A 22,772-nucleotide genomic window follows, 5' to 3' on the forward strand; every position below is an offset into this window, starting at 1 on the left:
ATCCTGTGCAATCAATTATGGGATCCCTAAGCAGTGAGGCAGTCAGTTCCTCTTAATTTGCCAATGGTTGGATATGAGGATATGTTCACAAAGTCTAACCCCTTTTCCTCTCTTTCTCCTTCTGCCTTCAGACCCAGTCCACGGGCCTCAGAATGTCAATGTGGTGGACATTCGGGCCCGCCAGCTTACCCTGCAGTGGGAGACATTTGGCTACGCCGTGACGCGCTGCCACAGCTACAACCTGACAGTGCAGTACCAGTATGTGTTCAACCAGCAGGAGTTTGCCGCCGAGGAATTGATCCAGACATCATCCCACTTCACCTTGCGGGGCCTGAGGCCCTTCGTCACTGTACGCCTTCGCCTGGTCCTCGCCAACCCAGAGGGAAGCAAGGAGAGTGAGGAGATCGTCAAGCAGACAGAGGAGGATGGTGTGTGTCAGAGTATTTGTGTCTTTAGTGGTTTTGTCTTGGTTCCACTGTCTTGTCCTGTTCCTAGTTCAAATACATGCAAGGGGTTTAACTGTAGACCTGCTGTCTGTACACATAGGGATACTAGCCCAAGGATAGTAAAATGTTGTCTTTTGAAATATCACATGGTTTTGGATAAATTGCTTTCTACTAGCCTGGCTGGGGACGGTGCCTAAATTCCTTATCTCTTTACATGACAAAAATATGACACAAAAAAATACACATTTGTCAATGAGAGAGATATTTCTATGCATCATATTGTGTCTTTATTTCAAATTATTGCCTTTAAAAATAGATCACGATAGCTTACTTCTTCGAATAGCCTCCTTGATGGCTACAGATAGTTGACATTATTGTTGTTGCTTCATACATGTATTCAAACAGACAATGCTTTGCCGTAAAGACACTAGCTTGATAGAACTGCAAGTTGATGGAAACATAGTAAGACCTTAATTGATCCACTAATTAATGTGTCGGACGAGAGGGATTTACTCCAGACACCCGAACAGGGCCTCATTCCCGTCATTCACAGGAGAAAGGTTTTGCGGAAGGAGATCGGGTGCCTTGTCAGGATCCAGCGACGAGTGGCTAATCTGCTTTTGCCATTGGTACTATTGGCCAACGTACAATCGCTCGATAATAAAGTGGACAAACTACAAGCACGTGTATCCTAACAACGGGACATAAAAAAACTGTAATATCTTATGTTTCACCGATTCTTGGCTGAACGACGACATGAATTGAACAGCAGCCTCTGGTAAAACAAGGGTTGGCGGTCTATGTATATTTGTAAACAACAGCTGGTGCACGATATCTAAGGAAGTCTCTAGGTTTTGCTCGCCTAAGGTAGAGTATCTCATGATAAGCTGTAGACCACTATCTACCTAGCTAGAGAGTTTTCATCTATATTCTTCGTAGTAGTGTATTTACCACCACAAACCGATGCTGGCACTAAGACCGCACTCAATGAGCTGTAAGCAAACAGGAAAACACTCATCCAGAGGCGGCGCTCCTAGTGGCCGGGAACTTTAATGCAAGGAAACTTAAATCCGTTTTACCTCATTTCTACCAGCATGTTAAATGTGCAACCAGAGGGAAAAAAACTCTAGACCACCTTTACTCCACACACAGAGACTCACGCGTACAAAGCTCTCCTTCGCCCTCCATTTGGCAAATCTGACCATAATTCTATCCTCCTGATGCCTGCATACAAGCAATAATTCAAGCAGGAAGCACCAGTGACTCGGTCAATAAAAAAGTGGTCAGATGAAGCAGATGCTAAGCTTCAGGACTGTGTTGCTAGCACAGAGTGGAATATGTTCCGCGATTCTTCTGATGGCATTGAGGAGTACACCACATCAGTCACTGACTTCATCAATAAGTGCATCGATGCCATCGTCCCCACAATGACAGTACGTACATACCCCAACCAGAAGCCATGGATTACAGGCAATTACAGGCAACATCCGCACTGAGTTAATGGGTAGAGCTGCCGTTTTCAAGGAGTGGGACTCAGAAGCTAATAAGAAATCCCGCTATGCCCTCCGACGAACCATCAAACAGGCAAAGTGTCAATACAGGACTAAGCTCGAATTGTACTACACCGGATCCAATGCTCGTCGGATGTGGCAGGTCTTGCAAACTATTATAGACTACAAAGGGAAGCACAGCCGAGAGCTGCCAAGTGTCACGAGATTACCAGACGAGCTAAATTACTTCTATGCTCGCTTCAAGGCAAGTAACACTGAAACATGCATGAGAGCATCAGCTGTTCCGAACAACTGTGTGATCACGCTCTCCGCAGTCGATGTAAGACCTTTAACTCTTACATCTAGATGTTCCGCTAGCGGAACGTCTGCTCCAATATCCAATGATGGGCGGGGCGCGAAATACAAACTCCTCTAAAATCCGAAAACTTCCACTTTTCAAACATATGACTATTTTACAGCTATTTAAAGACAAGACTCTCGTTAATCTAACCACACTGTCCGATTTCAAAAAGGCTTTACAGCGAAAGCAAAACATTAGATTATGTCAGCAGAGTACCCAGCCAGAAATAATCAGACACCCATTTTTCAAGCTAGCATATAATGTCACAAAAAACTAAACCACAGCTAAATGCAGCACTAACCTTTGATTATCTTCATCAGATGACACACCTAGGACATTATGTTATACAATACATGCATGTCTGTTCAATCAAGTTCATATTTATATCAAAAAACAGCTTTTTACATTAGCATGTGACGTTCAGAACTAGCATTCCCACCGAACACTTCCGGTGAATTTACTAAATTACTCACGATAAACGTTCACAAAAAGCATAACAATTATTTTAAGAATTATAGATACAGAACTCCTCTATGCACTCGATATGTCCGATTTTAAAATAGCTTTTCGGATGAAGCACATTTTGCAATATTCTAAGTACATAGCCCGGCATCACAGGGCTAGCTATTTAGACACCCAACCAGTTTAGCCTTCACCAAAATCACATTTCCTATAAGAAAAATGGTCTTACCTTTCCTGTTCTTCGTCAGAATGCACTCCCAGGACTTCTACTTCAATAACAAATGTTGGTTTGGTCCCAAATAATCCATCGTTATGTTCCATCAACGACATTTTGTTAGTGCGTTCTAGACACTATCCCAATGGTAAATCACGGTCGGGCGCATGGCGCAGAACGTGACAAAAAAATTCTAAATATTCAATTACCGTACTTCGAAGCATGTCAACCGCTGTTTAAAACCAATTTTTATGCAATTTATCTCGTAGAAAAGCGATAATATTCCGACCGGGAATCTGCATGTCTGTAAACTGAGGGAAAAACCGAAAGACGGGGGCGGGGCAGGTCGCGAGCCTAAGCATTTCTCCACTGATTGCCCGCTTTTGCTCTCGTATGCTTCAGCCAGGGCTTTGAATCACGTCATTCCTGTTTTTCCCGGGCTCTGAGAGCCCATTGGAGACGTGGGAAGTGTCACGTAAGAGCAGAGATCCTTTGTAATAGATAGAGAGAATCAACAAGGGCAAGAAATGTTCAGACAGGGTACTTCCTGAACAGAACCTTCTCAGGTTTTTGCCTGCCATAGGAGTTCTGTTATACTCACAGACACCATTCAAACAGTTTTAGAAACTTTGGAGTGTTTTCTATCCAAAGCTAATAATTATATGCATATTCTAGTTTCTGGGCAGGACTAATGATCAGATTAAATCGGGTACGTTTTTTATCCAGCCGTGAAAATACTGCCCCCTAGTCATAAGAGGTTAAACAGGTCAACATTCACAAGGCCGCAGGGCCAGACAGATTACCAGGATGTGTACTCCGAGCATGCGCTGACCAACTGGCAAGTGTCTTCACTGACATTTTCAACCTCTCCCTGTCTATGTTTGTAATAACAACATGTTTCAAGCAGACCACCATAGTCCCTGTGCCCAAGAACACTAAGGTAACCTTCCTAAATGACTACTTACCCATAGCACTCACGCCTGTAGCCATGAAGTGCTTTGAAAGGCTGGTCTTGGCTCACATCAACACCATTATCCCAGAAACCATAGACCCACTCCAATTTGCATACCGCCCCAACAGATCCACAGATGATGCAATCTCTATTGCACTCCACACTGCCCTTTCACACCTGGACAAAAGGAACACCTATGTGAGAATGCTGTTCATTAACTACAGCTCAGTGTTCAACACCGTATTGCCCTCAATGCTCATCACTAAGCTAAGGACCCTGGGACTAAACACCTCCCTCTGCAACTGGATCCTGGACTTCCTGATGGGCGCCCCCAGGTGGTAAGGGTAGGTAACAACACATCCGCCACGCTGATCCTCAACATGAGGGCCCCTCAGGGGTGCGTGCTCAGTCTCCTCCTGTACTCCCTGTTCACTCATGACTGCATGGCCAGGCACAACTCAAACACCATCATTAAGTTTGCCGATGACACAACAATGGTAGGCCCAATCCCTGACAACGACGAGACAGCCTATAGAGAGGAGGTCAGCGACCTGACCGTGTGGTGCAAGGACAACAACCTCTCCCTCAACGTGATCAAGACAAAGGAGGTGATTGTTGTCTACAGGAAAATGAGGACCGAGCATGCCCCCATTCTCATCGACGGGGCTGTAGTGGAGCAGGCTGAGAGCTTCAAGTTCAAGTTCCACACCAATAAACTAACATGGTGCAAGCACACCAAGACAGTCATGACGAGGGCACGACAAAGCCTATTCCCCCTCAGGAGACTGAAAAGATTTGTTATGGGTCCTCAGATCCTCAAAAGGTTCTACAGCTGCACCATCGAGAGCATCCTGACAGGTTGCATCACTGCCTGGTATGGCAACTGCTTGGCCTCCAACAGCAAGGCACTACAGAGGGTACTGGGGCCAAGCTTCCTGCCATCACTGGGGCCAAGCTTCCTGCCATCCAGGACCTCTATACCAGGCGGTGTCAGAGGAAGACCCTATAAATGGTCAAAGATTCCAGCCACCCTAGTCATAGACTGTTCTCTCTGCTACAGCACGGCAAGCGGTACAGGAGCGCCAAGTCTAGGTCAAAGATGCTTCTAAACAGCTTCTACCCCCAAGCCATAAGACTCCTTAACATCTAATCATGTGGCTACCCAGACTATTTACATTGCCCCCCCCCCCCACACACACACTTTTACGCTGCTGCTACTATCTGTTATTACCTATGCATAGACACTTTAATAACTCTACCTACACGTACATATTACCTCAATTATCTCGACTAACCGGTGCCCCCGTACATTGACTCTGTACCGGTACCCCCTGAATATAGCCTCATTATTGTTATTTTCCTGCTGCTCTTAAATTATTTGTTACTTTTATTTCTTATTTTTTAGGTATTTTTCTTTCAAGCCCTTACCAACAGTGCAGTTTTAAGTAAGCATTTCACTATAAGGTATTGTATTGTATTGTATATTGTATTGTATTCGGCGCTTGTGACAAATACGATTTGATTTGATTTTGATTTGATAATTAAAACCACAATAATGATTGCCGTCACTTCTAATAACTTTATAATGAATGCTGATTACAGCCTGTTATCAAAGTGTTCAAAACACAATATGACTACAGTGGGAATTAATAAGCACAAATGAAAATATTGTATTTGTGTGATTGGATGTAACGTATAACCTAAAACTGTGGAGACCTTGCCATTATCCCTGCACTATGATATCCTCATTCCATAAAGACTGTGGTTATCTTTTCATTTATCACAGCTCAAACCTCCCACGAGGTCTCAAACTAGTTGAGAGTAGCAATGTCTCAGAAAATGTGTAAATTGTTTTTTTGTGAACAATCTGTAATCTCTGGGTTGTAATTTTGTAATTAGTGCACATTGACTGTTCTCAGCGGTGCTAATTGCACTTCTATGGTAATGACTTTTGCTTTAAAGCAGTATGCGTCATCTCACGAATATGCTTTGAATTTTAAATGTTCCTTTTTCCCCTTGCTGTTGAAATGGAAGTATCTTTATAGCCACAATGGAGGTTCTAATTAAGGTAGAAACCACACTGAATCCCATTAATTTAAGCTCCCAGTTTACCAGAAGAAGATTAGATTTGGGAGTTTAGTGGTTAGATTTAAGTCACACGATACATTTTTGTATTTTCTTTAGGTCACACATGTACACCTTCTAAGTGTATTTTACTGTAATGCCAATGTACTTTTATAGTTTTTTTGGTCTGTTATTGTCAACAATGATCTATACATTTATTGTTGATCCTAGTCTTAGATCAATATAGTATTATTCATGCAACACAGTACTTTCTAGCACATTTTGTAATATTACATTTACTCATAATTTCATAGACTGCCATGTTTGTTCATGGACTGTGTAAGGGTCATAAGCATCCACCTCTTTGTTTGGCCAGTAAGGCTGCTTCACCGGGTTAGACCTTTAGACCTTTGTTGCATGGGGTGTGGGGGTGTGTGTCCGTGTCCATGTCCACTTGTTGTCCACTGATCTTGCCATTCATAATCAGATTGGAAAGCAATGATGCCAGGGCTTAGCGTCATATGGTCGATGAAGCATTGGATGTACTTGGCCCAAAGATATTTGTCATCCCCAGTCAGCCTCCAAACCCCCACCCAACCAAATAACCATGTTTATTCCACCAAAGAGACATTTTTACCGTAACACTGATACTGTCCAAGAACATTTCTCGACGTGTTGGAATTCTTTGTTAGCTCTAATTCTTCAAAAACAGGAGAGGCAGGATTGTTCTCAATTTCTCATTTGGCATGTGTTTTGTCTTGAGCGCACCCTGGATGGTTAAATCATCTATTATTAGAAAATCAGTGAGGTCCCTGAGGAGATTTAAAACAGTGAGGATGAAATAATCCTTTTACTGGAGATTTATCTGACTTTAGAGAGACAGCTTTTATGGAGCACTGCATGAAAAACACAATACTGCTTTTTGTTGTTTTTCTTGACATCCGCCATCTTAAAAAAAAAAATCTATCAAACAAATGCTTTTTTCAAATAGGTTGATTTCTGTTTGTAAACTTTCTACAATGGACATAGAAAAATAAATAATAAATAGCATTTCAATTTACACTTGGTAGCTGAATGTTAAATAGTGTAAACAATAGGCGACCAAGGTCAAATGCATCAACAAATGGATCTGAAAATATTGATTACACACTTCCAATTTTAGCACAAAATGACTCATTTTGTTTACAACATACGTTTCTTGAACATAATGTGAAAAACAAGCCCTTGAACAAAATACCAAAAATGCTCATCTCCTTTTAATCTCAAGCTCCCATTTGCTGTGTAACATTATTACTTCTCCGCTTTAGCAAAACATTGTTTTTCAGTTAAGGGTATGTTTGTATGCCAACTTTAATTAGAGATTCTTCCCTTTAGGGTCTGAAACATACAAGCTCCATTAAGGATTAATTTATTCAGTTTTTAATGCCCAATAAAATGGAAAATTAAAAGCATACAAAAAGTTTGTAATATGTTATTTCCTAAAGTTTAGCATACTTATCATTCTTATCCCATTCAACACAATTGAACAAGTGTGTTGATGGAAAAAATAAACAATGTGTAAAAACAAAAAGAAAACTAAAATAATCTCTATTTTAAAGTAATTAGATCTCGATCAGTTATATCGTTTCAAGGGAAAACGGGAGCGCGGTCTAAGGCTATATATACAGTACCAGTCAAAAGTTTGGACACACCTACTCATTCAAGAGTTTTTGTTTATTTGTACTATTTTCTACACTATAGAATAATAGTGAAGACATGACATATGAAATAACATATATGGAATCATGTAGTAACCAAAATAGTGTTAAACAAATCAAAATATATGTTATATTTGAGATTCTTCAAAGTAGCCATCCTGTGCCTTGATGACAGCTTTGCACACTCTTGGCATTCTCTCAACCAGCATCATGAGGTAGTCACCTGGAATGCATTTCAATTCACAGGTGTGCCTTGTTAAAAGTTAATTAGTGGAATTTCTTTCTTTCTTAATGCGTTTGAGCCAATCAGTTGTGGTGTGACAAGGTAGGTGTGGTATACAGAAGATAGCCCTATTTGGTAAAAGACCAAGTCCATATTATGGCAAGAACAGCTCAAATAAACAGTCTATCATTACTTTAACACATGAAGGTCAGTCAATGCGGAGAATTTCAAGAACTTTGAAAGTTTCTTCAAGTGCAGTCGCGAAAACCATCAAGCGCTATGATGAAACTGGCTCTCATGAAGACCACCACAGGAAAGGAAGACCCAGAGATACCTCTGCTGCAATGACAGGTGTGTCCTATTACTAGTTATGATTTCCCTTTAAGAGAGGTGTATTTTCTGTTTCCCTTTGCAGTAGCTTGGTTTCGGTTCCCTGTGTGTTCGGCCCAGAGTGTGTTTTCTAGTCCTAGTGTTTGTTGTTTTTCCAGTATCACTATTATCCTTATGTTCTCGTTTTTCAAGTAAAGTATTTATGTTCATCCCAAATCATTCATTCCTCGCCTGGTCCATTTTCTACACCTGGGTTCATCCTCAGCCCCTCAAATTTTGGTTCCAACTGCTGTGTGTTTGTGAGACGCAGAGTAGGTGAATGGATGATATCCGCATGCATGGTTCCCACCGTGAAGCATGGAGGAGGCGGTGTGATGGTGCTTTTCTGGTGACACTGTCTGTGATTTATTTAGAATTCAAGGCACGCATGCTACCACAGCATTCTTCAGCGATACGTCATCCCATCTGGTTTGCGCTTAGTGGGACTATCATTTGTTTTTCAACCAGACAATGACCCCACACACCTCCAGGCTGTGTAAGGGCTATTTGACCAAGAAGGAGAGTGATGGAGTGCTGAATCAGATGACCTGGCCTCCACATTCAGTCGACCTCAACCCAAATTGATATGCTTTTGGATGTGTTGGACCGCAGGGTGAAGGAAAAGCAGCCAACAAGTGCTCAGCATATGTGGAAACTCCTTCACGACTGTTGGAAAAGCATTCCAGGTGAAGCTGGTTGAGAGAATGCCAAGTGTGTGCAAAGCTATCATCAAGATAAAGGGTGGCTATTTGAAGAATCTCAAATATAAAATATTTTTTGATTTGTTTAACACTTTTTTGGTTACTACGTGATTCCTTATGTGTTATTTCAAAGTTTCTATGTCTTCACTAATATTCTACAATGTAGAAAATCGTAAAAATAAAGAAAAACCCTTGAATGATTAGGTGTTCTATGTGTATATATATATATATATATATATATATATATATGTATATATATGTATGTATGTATGTATGTATGTATGTATGTATGTACGTACGTACGTACGTACGTACGTATGTGTATGTGTGTATGTATGTATGTATGTATGTATATATATATATATATATATATATATATATATATATATATATATATATATATATATATATATAAATAAACACACATGACAAGAACATTGCTTGCCTAATAGAGTCAGTCAATCAGGCTGGTGTCTATGTGTATGTGTGATGTGGGGCTGAAGCTACTGACCCGGAAGCTAGGCTGTCTCACTCCTCCCAGTCTTTTGAGAGGGAGGGTAGACAATGAGCCTGTCGTAGCAGATTGAAGCAATGTCCCCACGCTCTCTGGCAGCTTCCATGGCTGGGATAAGTTCTTTCCACGTCGGGCGCACAGCTTCCGAGTAGTCCTTGATAAGGAATATATTGGTTCCTCTCAACTTCTTAGCTCTTTCAGGAACAGCCATTTTGTCCTTAAACATTAGGAACTGGATCACTATCGGCCTGGGTCTAGTGATCCACAGGTGATCCATCGGCAGCTTTTCATTGATCATTTTTCTTACTTTCTCCTCAGACTCTGGAGACTCTGGTATGCCATCCACAACGATGTTATTCCTCCTCGATTGTCCCTCTAGATAGTCTGTTTTCCCTGTAATCTCTACTAATGATTGAAAGACAGTGCTGATATCATCTTGCGTGAGCTTACAGTTTATCATCATACTGCAAGAGTCTTTCAGGACATCCACATCTCCCTGGGAGAACTGTTAACTGTCCTTAAGGTCTTGGACCCCTCTGGTCAGATCGTTCATTCTCATGTTAGTTGAGTCCATGAGTATAATTGAGTCCAAAGCTCTTGAAGCTATTTTCCGGTTGTTGAAACAACTACCTCTACAACCCTTTTTGTTAATTTGAAAGATCATTCACCTGTGATAGAGAAACACTGTCCTCTCCCTTACTCCCACTGGCTTTAGCCTTGGATGACATGGTAGCAACTTAGTCTAACGCTGGTACTCCACGTATTTCCAGACAGGGCAGGTCGCAGGGCAGATGGAAACAGCAACAAACAGCAGGTATTTAAACAGCCACAAGCCAGAAACAATCCGCCTTCCCAGCCACAAGGGCTAACTGCGTTGCAGGCTGTGTTCAAGCTTTCAAGGAAACCTCGCTAGCTTGATAGCTAACTCGCAGCTAGGCTAGCTGCTACACCAGCAGCTCTTCAGACTTTGGTTGGCATGATCCCTGGACAGTTACTGTAGTTATCGTGAGTGATTTAGGTCTAAATTAAGCCTATTGATACCACTCACCAAATCACGTAAAGTCTTACTAGCACCATTAAAGATAATGTCAGATAATGTCAGGAATTAACATGGACTGTCAATGGAGACACATTGTTTTCTAAGGCGTCAAACAGCCGATGCGTTCACATCACAATTGGCGGCTTAATGAAACTTAATGAAACATGCCACTCAGACACTCTATAGACAGGAAGTAAATCAAGTTTTGATGCATGTGTTACAGTGGCATTTATCATTTTGATGAAGCCTATTTTCCTGCCTCCAGCACACAGACACACACACACACACACACACACACACACACACACACACACACACACACACACACACACATATGGACTTATAAGATGCAGAATGGAAAGACAGATGTAATTGTGTTTCATTTTTAAGGTAATTTGATATGCTCTCACCAGGCAAGGCAGGCTAATCAAGGCCTGTTTTAAATCACCAATCCAAAAATTATTTCAATGATTTAACTCTGCATATGTGCACAAGGTATGGCGGCACACAACACCTGTTTATGAAAACCCTCATATAACGAGTATGGATTGTGTGTGCTTTCATCTTGGTCGATTATCATATTACACATTTAAATTATGAAGTGGACACTGTCACTTCATAATTTCATCGGAGAATGACAAGACTAATATCTTTTGAATTACATCTTGAACCAACTCTTACAAATGGGACACAAACTACACTGAGCTCCAAAAGTATTGGGACAGTGACAGTTTATTTTGGCTTTGTACCCCATGAATATCAACCCCCCCCCCCAAAAAAACATCATTATAACCTCCCCTGTTCTTGTAATGGTGAGAGATAAGCATGTCATGGGGGTATGATATTTCTGTGTTTGTAACTTTCTCACTCATCTTTATTCACGGTTCATTCAGGACTAACCGTTATCATGGTAGCATCCACATTATTGTAGAAGTCTTTACAAACATATTATATTCTTATTTACAATAAAAGTGACTCCAAAATGACACAATACATTATCTACCAATAATTTCTACCATTCACAGAGACAAACTGATATCTTTCCGACAGATAAGATCTACACCAGGCCAGAACTTGTCCGTGTAGACCAATTTGGGTTTCCAATCTCTCCAAAAGAATGTGGTGATGGATGGTATCAAAAGCAGCACTAAGGTCTTGGAGCACGTGGACAGATGCAGAGCCTCGGTCTGATGCCATTAAAAGGTCATTTACCACCTTCACAAGTGCAGTCTCAGTGCTATGATGTGGTCTAAAACCAGACTGAAGCGTTTCGTATACATTGTTTGTCTTCAGGAAGGCAGTGAGTTGCTGCGCAACAGCTTTTTCAAAATTCTTTGAGAGGAATGGAAGATTTGATATAGGTCGATTAGTTTTTTATTTTTTCTGGGCCAAGGTTTGGCTTTTTCAAGAGAGGCTTTATTACTGCCACTTTTGGATAGAGAGCCGTTTATTATGTTCAACATAGGAGGGCCAAGCACAGGAAGCAGCTCTTTCAGTAATTTAGTTGGAATAGGGTCCAGTATGCAGCTTGAAGGTTTAGAGGCCATGATTATTTTCATCATTGTGTCAAGATATATAGTACTAAAACACTTGAGTGTCTCCCTTGATCCTAGGTCCTGGCAGAGTTGTGCAGACTCAGGACAACTGAGCTTTGGAGGCATATGCAGATTTAAAGAGGAGTCCGTAATTTGCTTTCTAATGATCATGATCTTTTCCTCAAAAAAGTTTATGAATTTATTACTGCTGAAGTGAAAGCCATCCTCTCTTGGGGAATGCTGCTTTTTAGTTAGCTTTGCGACAGTATCAAAAAGACATTTCGGATTGTTCTTATTTTCCTCAATTCAGTTGGAAAAATAGGATGATCGAGCAGCAGTGAGGGCTCTTCGATACTGCACGGTACTGTCTTTCCAAGCTAGTTGGAAGACTTCCAGTTTGGTGTGGCGCCATTTCTGTTCCAATTTTCTGGAAGCTTGCTTCAGAGCTCGTGTATTTTCTGTATACCAGGGAGCTAGTTTCTCATGACAAATGTTTTTAGTTTTTAGGGGTGGAACTGCATCTAGGGTATTGCGCAAGGTTAAATTGAGTTCCTCAGTTAGGTGGTTAACTGATTTTTGTCCTCTGACGTCCTTGGGTAGGCAGAGGGAGTCTGGAAGGGCATCAAGGAATCTTTGGGTTGTCTCAGAATTTATAGCACGACTTTTGATGCTCCTTGGTTGGGGTCTGAGCAGATTATTTGTTGCGATTGCAAACGTAATAAAATGGTGGTCCAATACTCCAGGATTATGAGGAAAAACATTAAGATCCACAACATTTATTCCATGGGACAGAACTAGGTCCAGAGTATGACTGTGGCAGTGAGTAGGTCCAGAGACATGTTGGATAAAACCCACTGAGTCGATGATGGCCCCGAAAGCCTTTTGGAGTGGGTCTGTGGACTTTTCCATGTGAATATTAAACTCACCAAAAATTAGAATATTATCTGCTATGACTACAATGTCCGATAGGAATTCAGGGAACTCAGTGAGGAACACCTCCGCCTTTGCGGGATGCATAGGGGATATGGTCACTAGTGTAACCAGGAGGTGAGGCCTCATTTAACACAGTAAATTCATCAGGCTTAAGCCATGTTTCAGTCAGGTCAATCACATCAAGATTATGATCAGTGATTAGTTCATTGACTATAACTGCCTTTGAAGTGAGGGATCTAACATTAAGTAGCCCTATTTTGAGATATGAGGTATCACGATCTCTTTCAATAATGGCAGGAATGGAGGAGGTCTTTATTCTTGTGAGATTGCTAAGGTGAACACTGCCATGTTTTGCCCAACCTAGGTCTAGGCACAGACACAGTCTCAATTGGGATAGCTGAGCTGACTACACTGACTGTGCTAGTGGCAGACTCCACTAAGCTGGCAGGCTGGCTAACAGCCAAATACTTATTTTCCACCATAATTTGCAAATATATTCATTAAAAATCCTACAATGTGATTTTCTGGATGTTTTTTTCTCATTTTGTCTGTCGTAGTTGACGTGTACCTATGATGAAAATTACAGGCCTCTCTCATCTTTTTAAGTGGGAGAACTTGCACAATTGGTGGCTGACTAAATACTTTTTTGCCCCACTGTATATCCAAAAACCCCATTTTACATTGGCGTGTAATGTTCAGAAATGTTTTGCCTCCCAAAACTTCCAGTGAATGAGCACATCAATTTACAGAAATACTCATCATAAACGTTGATAAAATATACAACTGTTATTCAAAGAATTATAGATACACTTCTCCTTAATTAATGCAACCGCTGTGTCAGATTTCAAAAAAGCTTTACGGCGAAAGCAAACTTTGCAATAATCTGAGTACAGCGCTCAGACACCAAAAGAAGCCATACAGATACCCGCCATTTTGGAGTCAACAGAAGTCACAAATAACATTATAAATATTCACTTACCTTTGATGATCTTCATCGGAATGCACTCCCAGGAATCTCAGTTACACAATAAATGTTCGTTTAAAGTTAATCTTTATGTCCAAATACCTCCATTTGTTCGCGCGTTCAGTCGAGTGATCCAAATGCACTGTGCTCGCGCAGTAAGTTCAGACGAAAAGTCAAAAAAGTTATATTACAGTTCGTAGAAACATGTCAAACGATGTGAAGAATCAATCTTTAGGATGTTTTTATCATAAATCTTCCATAAATTTCCAACCGGACGATTTCCTTGTCTTCAGAAATGAAAAGGAACACACCTAACTCTCAAGGTAGCGTGCGCGATTGAGCTCATGTCATTTTCTCAGTCCTCTGACTCCATATGCTCTTCCCATTAACAGTAGAAGCATGAAACAACGTTCTAAAGACTGTTGACATCTAGTGGAAGCCTTAGGAAGTGCAAAATGACCCCGCAGACACTGTATATTGGATAGGGAATCACTTGAAAAACTACAAACCTCAGATATCCACACTTCCTGATTGGATTTTTTTCTCAGGTTTTTGCCTGCCATATGAGTTCTGTTATACTCACAGACATCATTCAGTTTTAGAAACTTCAGAGTGTTTTCTATTCAAATCTACTAATGATATGCATTTCCTAACTTCTGGGCCTGAGTAGCAGGCAGTTTGCTACGGGCACGCCTTTCATCCGTACGTCAAAATACTGCCCCCTACCCAAGAGAGGTTAAAATACCCTCAAATTAAAACTGACAGTCTGCACTTTAACCTCATAGTATCATCCAAAGTGCTGGAGTACAGAGCCAAAACAACAAAAAATGTGACACTGTCCCAATACTTTTAGAGCTCACTGTATTTAGTTGCATTAGAATAACACATCCTCATTAAAGCTTAGCAATGTGTCAAATAGTCCAGTTCCCATCCCTCTATCTGACCATCCCTTTATCCCTCCATCTGCCCTGTTGAGGTAGCTAAAGCTGATACCGTTCCAGACCAGCACATTTTTCTTATCTGCCCTGCCGATTATTGTGGAGTGGGAATGTTTAATGCAAACACTCACATGTGTTTGAAGTTGGACTAAATGGCCTTTTAACAGAGCTATTACCATGAATTTCCTCCTGGCTGGAAGGTATAAAACCCATTAGACTGCCATAAATGAATATCAAATCAAAGGGAGTGAGGATTGAGCCCTGAGGATGTTTCCCTCGACTTCAACCGCTTGCTCCACCAGTCCTAGGGTAAAGTCACCGATGCGCTCTTCCTCCTTTAACATTTAGATGAGTTAACACTTTCAAAGACCTCACTCTATACTGTTTGTGTCTAGCACATACACAATGTGTATCTGTGTCAACACGTGTGCAAAACGTAAACTACGCTCAATGAAGTGTGAGGAGTGTGCTGGAAAGGACTGACACGTTCTCATGCTCAGTAAATAGTTTTCTGAAGGAGTGAATCCTGCTAGATTGGGCCTTCTTCCATCTGCTTTCTTGCCTTTGGCTGCCTGTCTGTCAAGTGCTGGAAAAATTGGAGTAGCGTTGTAAATAATTATTTTGCTTGGTGTGTGTGACATTCTTTGGATGATTGGAGTGTGCCGTTGTTAATGCGCTGTAACGTCTCAGATACTTCGCTACGTTGTTGAATGGTTAAATTGTTCTCAGACCATGGTGTTGTGCACCAAATGGCTAATCACAGTGTGTGTGCATGTGCGTGTGGGTGTGTGCATGTCATGCACATATGTGTGTGTGAGTGTGTGTTTTTTAGTGCTCAAACTTGCTCTCATACTTTGCTTGAACATTCCCTCACACCTGTGTGTGTCTTTCCTTTCCTCCAGTTCCTGGCTCTGTTCCTTTGGAATCCATCCAGACTGGACCGTACGAGGAGAAGATCTTCATGCAGTGGAAGGCACCTAACGAGACCAATGGCGTTATCACGCTCTACGAGGTGAGTGTCATCATTTACATTACATTTAAGTCATTTAGCAGACGCTCTTATCCAGAGCGACTTACAAATTGGTGCATTCACCTTATGATATCCAGTGGAACAACCACTTTACAATAGTGCATCTAAATCTTTTAAGGGGGGGGTTAGAAGGATTACTTTATCCTATCCCAGGTATTCCTTAAAGAGGTGGGGTTTCAGGTGTCTCCGGAAGGTGGTGATTGACTCCGCTGTCCTGGCGTCGTGAGGGAGCTTGTTCCACCATTGGGGTGCCAGAGCAGCGAACAGTTTGGACTGGGCTGAGCGGGAACCGTGCTTCCTCAGAGGTAGGGGGGCCAGCAGGCCAGAGGTGGATGAACGCAGTGCCCTTGTTTGGGTGTAGGGCCTGATCAGAGCCTGAAGGTATGGAGGTGCCGTTCCCCTCACAGCTCCGTAGGCAAGCACCATGGTCTTGTAGCGGATGCGAGCTTCAACTGGAAGCCAGTGGAGAGAGCGGAGGAGCGGGGTGACGTGAGAGAACTTGGGAAGGTTGAACACCAGACGGGCTGCAGCGTTCTGGATGAGTTGTAGGGGTTTAATGGCACAGGCAGGGAGCCCAGCCAACAGCAAGTTGCAGTAATCCAGACGGGAGATGACAAGTGCCTGGATTAGGACCTGCGTCGCTTCCTGTGTGAGGCAGGGTCGTACTCTGCGAATGTTGTAGAGCATGAACCTACAGGATCGGGTCACCGCCTTGATGTTAGTGGAGAACGACAGGGTGTTGTCCAGGATCACGCCAAGGTTCTTAGCACTCTGGGAGGAGGACACAAGGGAGTTGTCAACCGTGATGGCGAGATCATGGAACGGGCAGTCCTTCCCCGGGAGGAAGAGCAGCTCCGTCTTGCCGAGGTTCAGCTTGAGGTGGTGATCCGTCATCCACACTGATATGTCTGCCAGACATGCAGAGATGCGATTCGCCGCCTGGTTATCAGAAGGGGGAAAGGAGAAGATTAATTGTGTGTCGTCTGCATAGCAATGATAGGAGAGACCATGTGAGGATATGACAGAGCCAAGTGACTTGGTGTATAGCGAGAGTAGGAGAGGGCCTAGAACAGAGCCCTGGGGGACACCAGTCGTGAGAGCGCGTGGTGCGGAGACATATTCTCGCCACGCCACCTGGTAGGAGCGACCTGTCAGGTAGGACACAATCCAAGCGTGGGCCGCGCCGGAGATGCCCAACTCGGAGAGGGTGGAGAGGAGGATCTGATGGTTCACAGTATCAAAGGCAGCAGATAGGTCTAGAAGGATGAGAGCAGAGGAGAGAGAGTTAGCTTTAGCAGTGCGGAGAGCCTCCGTGACACAGAGAAGAGCCGTCTCAGTTGAATGCCCAGTCTTGAAACCTGACTGATTAGGATCAAGAAGGTCATTCTGAGAGAGATAGCAGGAGAGCTGGCCAAGGACGGCACGTTCAATAGTTTTGGAGAGAAAAGAAAGAAGGGATACTGGTCTGTAGTTGTTGACATGGGAGGGATCGAGTGTAGGTTTTTTCAGAAGGGGTGCAACTCTCGCTCTCTTGAAGACGGAAGGGACGTAGCCAGCGGTCAAGGATGAGTTGATGAGCGAGGTGAGGTAGGGGAGAAGGTCTCCGGAAATGGTCTGGAGAAGAGAGGAGGGGATAGGGTCAAGTGGGCAGGTTGTTGGGCGGCCGGCCGTCACAAGACGCGAGATTTCATCTGGAGAGAGAGGGGAGAAAGAGGTCAAAGCACAGGGTAGGGCAGTGTGAGCAAGACCAGCGGTGTCGTTTGACTTAGCAAACGAGGATCGGATATCGTCAACCTTCTTTTCAAAATGGTTGACGAAGTCATCCGCAGAGAGGGAGGAGGGGGGGAGGGGGAGGAGGATTCAGGAGGGAGGAGAAGGTAGCAAAGAGCTTCCTAGGGTTAGAGGCAGATGCTTGGAATTTAGAGTGGTAGAAAGTGGCTTTAGCAGCAGAGACAGAAGAGGAGAATGTAGAGAGGAGGGAGTGAAAGGATGCCAGGTCCGCAGGGAGGCGAGTTTTCCTCCATTTCCGCTCGGCTGCCCGGAGCCCTGTTCTGTGAGCTCGCAGTGAGTCGTCGAGCCACGGAGCAGGAGGGGAGGACCGAGCTGGCCTGGAGGATAGGGGACAGAGAAAATCAAAGGATGCAGAAAGGGAGGAGAGGAGGATTGAGGAGGCAGAATCAGGAGATAGGTTGGAGAAGGTTTGAGCAGAGGGAAGAGATGATAGGACGGAAGAGGAGAGAGTAGCAGGAGAGAGAGAGCGAAGGTTGGGACGGCGCAATACCATCCGAGTAGGGGCAGAGTGAGAAGTGTTGGATGAGAGCGAGAGGGAAAAGGATACAAGGTAGTGGTCGGAGATTTGGAGGGGAGTTGCAATGAGATTAGTGGAAGAACAGCATCTAGTAAAGATGAGGTCAAGCGTATTGCCTGCCTTGTGAGTAGGGGGGGAAGAGAGGAATGAGTCAAAGGTAGACGTGGGGAGGTTAAAGTCACCCAGAACTGTGAGAGGTGAGCCATCCTCAGGAAAGGAACTTATCAAGGCGTCAAGCTCATTGATGAACTCTCCAAGGGAACCTGGAGGGCGATAAATGATAAGGATGTTAAGCTTGAAAGGGCTGGTAACTGTGACAGCATGGAATTCAAATGAGGAGATAGACAGATGGGTCAGGGGAGAAAGAGAGAATGTCCACTTGGGAGAGATGAGGATTCCAATGCCACCACCCCGCTGGCTCGATGCTCTAGGGGTATGCGAGAATACGTGGGCAGACGAGGAGAGAGCAGTAGGAGTAGCAGTGTTATCTGTGGTAATCCATGTTTCCGTCAGCGCCAGGAAGTCTAGGGACTGGAGGGTAGCATAGGTTGAGATGAACTCAGCCTTGTTGGCCGCAGACCGGCAGTTCCAGAGGCTGCCGGAGACCTGGAACTCCATGTGGGTCGTGCGCGCTGGGACCACCAGGTTAGAGTGGCAGCGGCCACGCGGTGTGAAGCGTTTGTATGGCCTGTGCAGAGGGGAGAGAACAGGGATAGACAGACACATAGTTGACAAGCTACAGAAGTGTTGTTTCTTGTATTATTGTCTCTTGTGTCTTTAGAGAACTGTTTCACTTTGATATCCTTTTTCTTCTGTCCTGATTTTCTCTTTCTTTTCTTCTGTTAACTAGATATTCTTTGTTATTCTTTGTTAGCTAGCTAGCTTCTTCCAAAAGAGTCCCTAGCAACTGCTTAGCAACTGGTAAACAATTCAGCTAGCTAAGATAACTACAATTTTATGAAAAATATTAACTTTTTTCAAAAGCCTATCTTCTTTGTTTGTTGCTTGTTTTTTCTCCTATTCAGTCTTGCAGTTTTCTTTTGCTTTTTTCTGAAGTACTTCACTCTAAAAACCATGTAAATTTCAATATTTGTAGGAGCTCAATTTTTCAGCAGCTGCTGTTCAATTTGGAACTCCGGAACGAGTGTCATCGACACAGCCAACACAGGTCATCATGGCAGCTGCTAACAGGGTGATTTTCTCACTTCCTCAGCACACAGGAAATACGCTCAGAATTATATCCTCAACTTGCACGACACAATATATTTTTCTCATTTTTCACACTTTGTCTTACTCATAGCTACTCATAGTAGTTTAACTTTAAGCAGGATCGGTCCTGGTCGGTCCTGGGATGGGAGACCAGATGCTGCTGGAAGTGGTGTTGGTTGACCAAAAGGGGCCACTCTTGGTCTAAGAAGATCCCAGTGCCCCAGGGCAGTAAAGGGGACATTGCCCTGCCGAGGGTGTTGCCTTTCATATGGGAAATTACATGAATTTCCTGACTATGTGGTCACTAAAAATCCCATGGCACGTATCACAAGAGTAACCCCAGTGTTCCTGCCAAATTCCCAACCTGGCCCCATTTCCATCATGTCCACCTAATCAGCCCCCTGATCTCTAATTTGCATATATCACTCCTCACCTCTCCACCATGCTAGCTGATGTGTGGTGAGTGTTCAGGCACAAAAATGGTTGCTGTGCATCACCCAAGTGTGTGCCATACATTGATGGTGGTAGAGATTAGTTTCCCCCTTACTTAAAGCAGTTTGAGCACCTAGGTGGAGAAACGCTAAATAAATACAATCAATAATTATTATTATTAATCTGGCAGTTGTTAAAATACACTATATATACAAAAGTATGTGGAAACCCCTTCAAATTAGTGGATTCAGCTATTTCAGCCACACCCGTTGCTGACAGGTGTATAAAATCAAGCAGACAGCCAGGCAATCTCCATAGACAAACATTGGCAGTAGAATGGCCTTACTGAAGAGCTTAGTGACTTTCAACGTGGCACCGTCATAGGATGCCAATTTTCCAACATGTCAGTTCGTCAAATTTCTATCCTGCTAGAGCTGCCCCGGTCAACTGTAAGTGCTGTTATTGTGAAGTGGAAACGTCTAGGGAGTGATGACTCACACTTCACCATCTGGCAGCCGACAGACAAATCTGTGTTCAGTGGATTCCAGGAGAACGCGATCTGCCCAAATGCATAGTGCCAACTGTAAAGTTTGGTGGAAGCGGAATAATGGTCTAGGGCTGTTTTTTTACAGTTCGGGCTAGGCCCCTTAATTCCATTAAAGGGAAATCTTAACGATTCTGTGCTTCTAACTTTGTGGCAAAAGTTTGGGGAAGGCACTTTCCTGTTTCAGCATGATAATGACCTCGTGCACAAGGCAAGGTCCATACCGAAATGGTTTGTCGAGATCGTTGTGGAAGAACTTGACCAACATCAGTGCCCGACCTCACTAATGCGCTTGTGGCTGAATGGAAGCAAGTCCCCACAGCAATGTTCCAACATCTAGTGGTAAGCCTTCCCAGAAGAGTGGATGCTGTTATTGCAGCAAAGGGGGGACCAACTCCATATTAATACCCATGATTTTGGAATGAGATGTTCGACGAGCAGGTGTCCATGTACTTTTGGTCAACCAACCCTTCTTGTGAACTATCCAAAATGGCTAACACGTAAAGCTTGTGGTCTTACCAGAGATGCTTTCTGACAGATATGAGGGATAGTCGATTTTCAGATGACCATTTTCAGATTTGCATGTAATTTCCTCTGGACCACAGTGCTGTGACAGTAGCTAGGCCTTGAAATGGTGTCAAGGAGCTGCAGAGAAAAGGCACCATAAAGTCTTATGATGAGTGGAGTCCTTTTTGAACCATTGCTTAGAAAGGTAGACAGTCCACACTAATTAAGTACTGATCTGCTGTTACATTTCTTTCTATATGAGATCGTATAACTTTGTTAAAATAAAAAAATGGCCTTGGTGGTCCATTAAATGCATGTTTGTGTGAGTGAAGGGGCGAGGGACGGATAAAAGGCTCCTACATTTTATTCTGTGTGTTTGAATCTGGGCCGACTTTCAATTTACAAGTAGCTTTTGTTTCCAAGCCAGCATCATTAATATGAAATTAGCCTCTCGCCATCTCGTCCATAACAGGATTGTCAGAATATTTTTTTTTAAATTAAGTCCAGTACAATGCGTTCCCATTTGGTGTAATTGCCTATAATTACCCCTATTGATTGGATTAAAAGCCTCCGATGGCATCATCTGGGAGATCTGAGGATCCAAAGGACTCTTCTCGCGCTTTTAGGCCACGGGCAAATTAGATTAGGGACAATATCCTCAAATGGGAAAATAAAGGAGGCGGGGAGGGGCGGGAGAGGATGTGGCGAGTTGGGCAGAGGGTGGTGGGGGTCTGAAACCTTTGGTGATGGTAAACACACTAATATGCTTAGAGACGTGACACTGTTCATAAAGGCCTGTACTGTAGCAATCTAATATGAACCAACAAACAGGCTTCACACGATTCAACAATGGTCACGACAACCGAAAGTTATTTACTGTTACTATAAATGACAACGGTAACAATGCTAAACTTCACACAAAAACAAATCACTACTCATGGGAGTCCACAGTGGTCTGCTATTGACATTGATAAAGATGCAAAAAGAACTCAAGACTCACCGATACTCCCAAGCTAATTTTTTAAAATATTTGTAAATATTACAAGTACACTAAAGTATACTTAAATATATAAACAATTTGAATAATATACTTCAAATACGAGATGTACTTGTTTAGTATATCTTAGTGTACTATAATATAATATCGTTCCACTTCAACACATGTGTTAAAAGTGTACTTTATATTCATTGTTTTATCATTATTTTAGTATACTATACATTTGCTATCATCACACTTCAATACACTTATTAAAAGTGTACTTTAAATGCATCGTTTTTTCAGTCTTTTGGTATACTATAAATATACTATCATCAATCTTCAATACACTTATTAAACGTGTACTTTAAATTAATCGTTTTTCAGTGTTTTAGTATACTATAAATATGCTATCATACACTTATTATAATATATTTCAATACACCTATTAAAAGTCTAAGCATACTATATGTTCACTATCATTAAACTTAAACACGCTCATTAAAACTGTACTTCAATTTCAAACGCTTTAATTGTAATTTAGTATATTATTTATTGTTTTTAAGTTGAAGCATTGATTTTTTTAATGAAACTATGCTTTTCAGAGATCTATAAGTATACAGTGCCTTGCAGAAGTATTCATACCCTTTGTATTTCTTCAAATGTTTTGTTAAAGTGGGATTCAAATTGATTTATTTATATTTGTGAACTCAAAATACTCTGTCAAAGTGAAAGAAAAATTCAACAACAAAAAATAAGATTAATATAAATTAGATAATTCAATTATATTCATTGCATAAGTATTCAGCCCCTTTGTTTAGGCAAGCCTAAATTAGTTCAGGAATACAATTTGGTTTAGCAAAT

General features: G+C 42.4%; 1 protein-coding gene across 14 annotated transcripts in view; it reads left to right on the forward strand.

Moving 5' to 3' along the window:
- Positions 1-22,772, forward strand: part of ptprt (protein tyrosine phosphatase receptor type T) — a 515,339-nt gene that overhangs the window by 321,103 nt on the left and 171,464 nt on the right. For all 14 annotated transcript variants that reach the window (XM_029776440.1, XM_029776442.1, XM_029776445.1 and 11 more), the window contains exons 8-9: positions 132-428; positions 15,805-15,914. In XM_029776440.1, coding sequence (XP_029632300.1) covers positions 132-428; positions 15,805-15,914 — 407 coding nt within the window. The remainder of the gene's footprint in view (positions 1-131; positions 429-15,804; positions 15,915-22,772) is intronic.

Source organism: Salmo trutta, chromosome 14, assembly GCF_901001165.1.
Source record: "Salmo trutta chromosome 14, fSalTru1.1, whole genome shotgun sequence".
NCBI classification, from domain to species: domain Eukaryota; kingdom Metazoa; phylum Chordata; class Actinopteri; order Salmoniformes; family Salmonidae; genus Salmo; species Salmo trutta.